This window comes from Pollachius pollachius, assembly GCF_949987615.1.
Source record: "Pollachius pollachius genome assembly, chromosome: 13".
Lineage (NCBI taxonomy): Eukaryota > Metazoa > Chordata > Actinopteri > Gadiformes > Gadidae > Pollachius > Pollachius pollachius.
In genome coordinates, this window is record NC_136946.1 from 2298931 (window position 1) to 2305802 (window position 6872).

Below are 6872 nucleotides of genomic sequence, written 5' to 3' on the forward strand. Positions count from 1 at the left end.
TAAATTAACATTAAATACACAAACCATATCAATATTATTATAACAATAACTAACTAAAAATAAGACCAGCCAGAGCTCAACACCACCCTACACCACCCTAGACCACCCTCCACCACCCTACATCACCCTACACCACCCTACAGCCCCCTACACCACCCTATACTGCCCTACAACACCCTATAGCCCACTTCACCGCCCTACACCACCCTACAATGCCCTATACAACCCTACAACACCCTACACCACCCTATAATGCCCTACATCACCCTACAGCAACCTACACTGCCCTACACCACCCTACACCACCCTATAATGCCCTACATCACCCTACAGCAACCTACACTGCCCTACACCACCCTATAATGCCCTACACCACCCTACAGTCCCCTACACCACCCTGCACCACCCTACAGCCCACTACACCCCCTTACAGTCCTCTACAACAACCTACACCACCCTATACCTCCCTCACCCCTTCATCTGACCAATAGATGCAGGCGCGTCGTTAGACCGGGGCATTCGAGGCTATAGCGCCGGATGTTTTGGGAATAGCCCCGGATCGCTGTGCCGTCAAAAAAAATAAAATAATGATGAAAATAGCCCCGTAGAGTTTACTTCTTTGTGGTTGCATTACCAGCAGCCACAGATGCAACATTGTAGCCAGTGGAAACCGCAACATTCTGACGTGTTCATATATGGGCAGATGTAGAATAATTTGTTGCAAAAAGTTGCAAATTCAACGTCGGTATTCTTTCTTCTCTATGCATAGCGCAACTCGTCGATATTGCTGTTTCGTTCTGCTAGCCTATTAGTGAGATCAGAGTGTTGAGAAGGACAGTAATAAAATATCTTTGGTAAGATGGATATAAGAAGAGAGACCCGCAGTGAAACCCGGTCCACTTGACTCTGGGTAGGTGCATGACAGTGGTACCGTAACACTTCAATAGCCCGGGCTTTTATTTGTTTCAATCACTGAACTTTCGAACAAAACTCTTGCTCAGCAAAGATGCAAAATACTATCAAATGTATTATTCAAACCAGTATGAATATTAGTAACCGTAGGTTGCATCAAATAACGCCTGCACGCATGCTAATACACACACACACACACACACACACACACACACACACACACACACACACACACACACACACACACACACACACACACACACACACACACACAGGCGGAGTGGTAATCGGGCGAGTCGGGAGAATTCCTTGTGGGCCGTTAACGTTTCGGGGCCGCCGGGCTGATTACTGCGGGATAACAATATTGCGTTTATAAAAGTCCCTTGCAGCGCCGTCCGGTAGCCTGAGCCGTGCAACCTCTCACTCACTCTACACACGCAACACATACAATCTGTCAACGTCGCAACCAATTCGATTTTGTCTAGAGGGGAGTAACTGAGTGCCCCCTCCCGAAGTGGTACAGCCCAGGTTGGCCTTGAACTGCGATTGGTCAGAAAGACGTAACAGCTAATGACAACATTGAACTCTCGTGCAGGCTCGAACAGAGTGACACACAAACACACACACATTTCAGGAGTTTTTCACCCGCTCCGTATCCAGCTTGCTCCACCCTTAAAGCACCCAGGCTACTAGTATGCGGCGAGCTGGGGCTCTCATGTCCCCCCTGCGGTGTATTCCTTGTCCGCATCCCCTGCCATCCAGTTGTCATACATTCATGCAGACTGGCTTTGAACGGCTGATTCCATGGATGTACTTTGCGTGTGCCGTGTTTTCCCGCCGATGTGGCGAAGCATATGGTTATGCTGTTGAGAGCTTAAATAAATGGACTATATAAATTGACTATGAACAATTATTGAAGTTTAACATTTTATGGGCAGATTAAGAATCATTTGTTGCAAAATGTTGCAAATTGTATTCTCTATGCATAGCGCATCACGTCGATATTGCTGTTTAGCGCTGCTTGCACAGATTCAGGAGACCCGCAGTGAATTCAACCCGGTTGAATTCATTGGGTATGCGCATGACACTGTTTATTTGGCTTCAGGCTTTTCTAATGTCTCATTTTGGGTGCTGGTGTCTGTGGTGCACTTTCCTATCCTTAACGTAAACATTAACCTACTCAGTAGGCCTGCCCCCACGTGAGTCAGACATGACGATTGGTCTTTCCATTCCTTCTCAAACTACGTTACAATTGCATATTTCATCAGCCCAATTTTCCCCCGAACCCCCTTTTAAAATGACTAACTTCTGGGCTACAGCTCCGAATGTTTTCAATTGCTAGCGACGCTCCTCGACACATGTGTGTGCGTTGGTGTGTTGGGAATGAAGATCCAGCGGACTGGAACAAATATTATGTTTAGGAACACGGCAGCACAGCAGCACCACCTGCTGTTTACATGCCGATAATGCAGCCTGCAGACCCGCGAAACGTTTCCTTGATTAAAGGTGATATGACTTTATTGATCACTGCGGCCGGGGCATTTACAATATTAGTCAACGTTACCTCCATTAACATAGTCATGTTACGTTATCTGTGAATTTAATTGTATTTGTATTCTGCAGTTAGCCATTTTTTTGAAGGTTACATATGTTATATTGTATGTTGAATAAAAACTTTTACACTCATTTTCATTAATTTATGAGATGAAACATATCTAGCGGTAGATAATATATTGATTATATAATGTTGATTTAATTTCGGGATTCTGGACACTGGATCACACAAAACAGGCCTCGGTCTCTTCTTCAATTTATATTCATATTCTACTTCACTGAGTAGGCCTACTACTACATTGAATGCTACTACACTGAGTACTACTACACTGAGTACTACTGGACTGAGTACTGCTACACTGAGTACTGCTACACCGAGTACTGCTACACCGAGTACTGCTACACTGAGTACTGCTACACTGAGTACTACGACACTGAGTACTGCTACACCGAGTACTGCTACACTGAGTACTACTACACTGAGTACTACTGGACTGAGTATTGCTACACTGAGTACTACTACACTGAGTACTACTGGACTGAGTACTGCTACACTGAGTACTGTTTCGCTGAGTACTGCTCAGTGTAGTACTGCTTATGTAGAGTATGTGTGTGTGTGTGTGTGTGTGTGTGTCCGTGTGTGACCGTGTGTGTGACAGTGTGTGACCGTGTGTGTGTGTGTGTGTGTGTGTGTGTGTGTGTGTGTGTGTGTGTGTGTGTAGTGTGTGTGTGTGTGTGTGTGTTTAGGAGTATGGTGAATCTTTATCCTGAGGTTAAATGATGGATATCTCCATGTGAGAGGTCAGACAGTAGATATAAACTCACCTCCTGTCTGGTTAAAGCGCTGCTTCAGAGTCCCAATGCTGGCTTTGAAGACCTGCTGGGAACCCTGCAAGATTCCAGTGATCCTCTCCAGGTACTTTGGGTCATCTCTGGTGACCTGCTCCATCCAGTCCTGTTTGAGGACCAGTCTCTGGGTGTTGCTGTCATAGTAGTCAATCTGAACTCCATCCACCATCCCAACAGCAACAAACTCTGGGAAGGTTGTGAGTCCAGACGACCCCGTGTAGAAATTCTGCGTAGAGTGAAGCACTGTAGACAGACAGACAGACAGGTTAATAATGTCCATCACTGTAGACAGACAGACAGACATGTGACTAATGTCCATCCCTCTAGACCAGGGGTCGGCAACTAAGTTTGGCCCCGGGACAATTCTTTTTCCAGCCAGTAGGTGGCGGGCCAGAACATTATCAAAGGCTAGTTCAAGGAATGATTAATGAAAGTGCATCTGGAACTGCGACGCAGGCCCGTCAGCTGGCTTAGTCGTATGCCTACCAAGCACTAGATGACTCTTAAAAGACGTACATATGAACAAGTGTATGCCCTAATCACATAAATGTCATGCCTGATCACGTTGGGTAGAGGTGTTGCTGCACTGTCTCCACAGAGACAACGCAGTGACATCATCATGAGCAGTTCTAACTGGAGAGAAAGTGAAATCCGCTAGCTGCTGATCATGTGAGAGAAGGTGATGCAGTCGTATTAAACAAAGACGTTGAAAGATGGTGCGAACTACGAGGCAGACGCAGAGGAACTGTCCTTACGAGGCTTTTGTCGGGATAAAAAACCCTAACCCGTCCCTAACCCAAAAGTGCTAACGTTTGTAGCCTATACTCAGACGTGAACTCATTCTTGCATGCGGGTGTCTTCATTCATAAAAAAATAAAAACATTTGGGAACATGCAAACTATTCTAAAGAGGTCTAGACTCCGTGCGCAGCCCCGCCTTCTCCATTGAACCAAGAAAGGCCGCGTCGTGACGAACGGGGGATTTTACCCCCCCGGTTTTACACAGGAAACTTGAGATAAGACGGTGAAATCGCCGGGCGTGCCAAGCCTCGACCGAAACGGCTTGGCAGTGTAGAAAGGCCTATGCTGGAGAGAAGGCGAGGAGAAGTAGTGCGCACCTAAAAAAGCAGCCAACCACTCTTAAAACACTTCACACAACACAACACACACACACCACGGCGGGTGCTGACTGACTGACTGCACACACACACACACACACACACACACACCAGGGCGGGTGCTGATTTACTGCGCGCACACACACACACACACACCATGGCGTGTGCTGACTGACTGCGCACACACAAACCTCCGTTCCTAGCCTACTCACCGTTAGAAGAGCTGTAGGCGAAGCAGCCTCATCAGGGACTCTACTTGCGTCAAACAGCAAAGTCTCAGAGATTGGCGTCTTAAATCTTTTTTGGACTTTGTCAACAGCTCTTGCCTTTCTCTACGTGCAGTATCCCACAAAAATACGTAATTTCCGGTCGCCATTGTTGTTGTATATAGGCCTATAAAGGGGGGTTCCGTTTAATTTAATATTACATAGTTTCCAATAACTAACGCTCAGCTCGCAGCTTACGCGTGACCGTGACGAGTGTATCGCTAACCTTCTGGGAGTAGTAGCAGGATTTGATACAATTCAATTCAAAAACGGTTGTGATAGAAAAAAAAAAAATTCACTGTATCCGGCCCTTTACATTTAAGCTAACAGATATAGATATTCGATATTCCAAAAAAAATAAAAAATCATATAACTTCTGAATAATCTGGCGGGCCACTTGCCCGCGGGCCGCCGACGCCTGCTCTAGACAGACAGGCATATGGCCCCGCCCCCTATCACATGGCTCCGCCCCCTGGCCGTCCAGGTAATGTAGGAACCTTCAGTTTGATCTTATTGACTTCCAAACATCTCACTGTAGCCTACAGCACTGGCTGTCCAGACCGTCAACTACAACACAACCAGCTGCCTCTTAATCATTACTGCTGACATGAATAATAAACTGTTATTTAAATAGTTATTACAATGTTTACTATTACAAGTATATTTGTGTTTTGTAGTTTCTGTATTAGATTATGGCATTCTAACTATCTTCACAATGCCATCATTGGAATGATAATAATTAATATAATATAATATGATAATATAATTACTATGTTTCATTATAATATATTGATAGCAATGATAATAATTATATTATTGTGTGCCTGCGTGTGTATATGCGTGTGTGCGCGTGCGTGATGATTCTCCAAGAACGTTGACAAGTAAATAATAAGATGTCTTTGAGTGTTATTATAATATTTAGGATTAAAAGTAGACTTAAAGTACACATCGGATTCCTTCCTAATTGAAGTTTAATGCTTGGTTCTGATAATAGACTGTACATTTAGGAACGACATCGTCAAAGCAGCGGGCTATCGCTTTCACAGTTGAACCCAGAATAAATGGGTTCAACTGTAATTCAGGGACCATGAACTAACCTTTTGGAAAGATAGTTTTGAAAAGTAAAAACTCGAGTCAGTCTTACTTGAGGACACACCGTGACCAAAGACCAACAGCAGCAGCCCCGTTAGCGCCTTCATGTCGATGTATTCAGAAGAACAGCTACATGAGATTATCCACAGAGACGTGACTCCGACTCCAGCATCAGACGGACTGACCAGGAAACCTGCGGACAAGTGAAACTAACTAAACACACACCCACCCACACACAGACACACACACACACACACACCAATCACACACACACACACACACACACACACACACACACACCCGCACACACACACACACACACACACACCAAACACACAGACACAGACACACACACTGTAACTACGATCAAGCTTCATGTGACCCTGAAATAATTGTTCTGACAACATCATATTCAGCTGTATAATGTTCAGCTATACATAATGTTCACTTATAAATAATATTCAGAAAAATATAATGTTCAGATATACATTATGTCCATGTACATTTGTTCCGATGCCATTGATAGACCTGTTGTGTTTTTTAAAATAGTTTCAAAAAGTAACTGGAAGGGATATCTACCCCACACAACACATATATCGTCGTAATGGGTTTCGTAATGGCACTGAGACGGTCCATACAGGCATGTACGCCGTTGTTGACTCGGACTGTTGTACGCACACCCCCAACAGTCTGAACGGACCTTCTGTGCGTGCGCCGATGGGTATCTGGGTAAAACTCAGTGGGGGGACTCGGGTACTTCTTGACCACTCCGTCAATCTCCTCAAAGAATTGAGCGTATCACGGGCCAAATCACCCCACTGGATAAAAAAGACAGGTTCAAACCAACGGGCAGACAGCACTGTCGAAGCAAGGGTGTCTGTTGATACCGAACGGCTCACGGGCCCCCAGTAAAACCCTTGGTTCAGCGCTTGAAAGAAACGTAGTTTGGCTCCATCCAGTATAACTCAGCTCCAAAACCCCCACTCCATTGGTGACATAGGCGCCTTCACGCCAGCGGACAACGTCTCGCTCAGGGCATACATTTTCACGGAAACGCATCCAATCATCGGTAAGCATACGAG

The 6872-nt window shown here is 45.3% G+C and overlaps 1 protein-coding gene across 1 annotated transcript in view; it reads right to left on the reverse strand.

Annotated features, from left to right (window-relative positions):
• LOC307085139 (major histocompatibility complex class I-related gene protein-like) overlaps positions 1–5958 on the reverse strand; it is a 10619-nt gene extending 4661 nt beyond the window's left edge. The window contains exons 1-2 of the mRNA XM_079749822.1: positions 5843–5958; positions 3292–3558 (exon numbers count right to left, since the gene is read on the reverse strand). Coding sequence (XP_079605948.1) covers positions 3292–3558; positions 5843–5897 — 322 coding nt within the window. The 5' untranslated portion in view covers positions 5898–5958. The remainder of the gene's footprint in view (positions 1–3291; positions 3559–5842) is intronic.
• Positions 5959–6872: the final 914 nt, after the last annotated feature.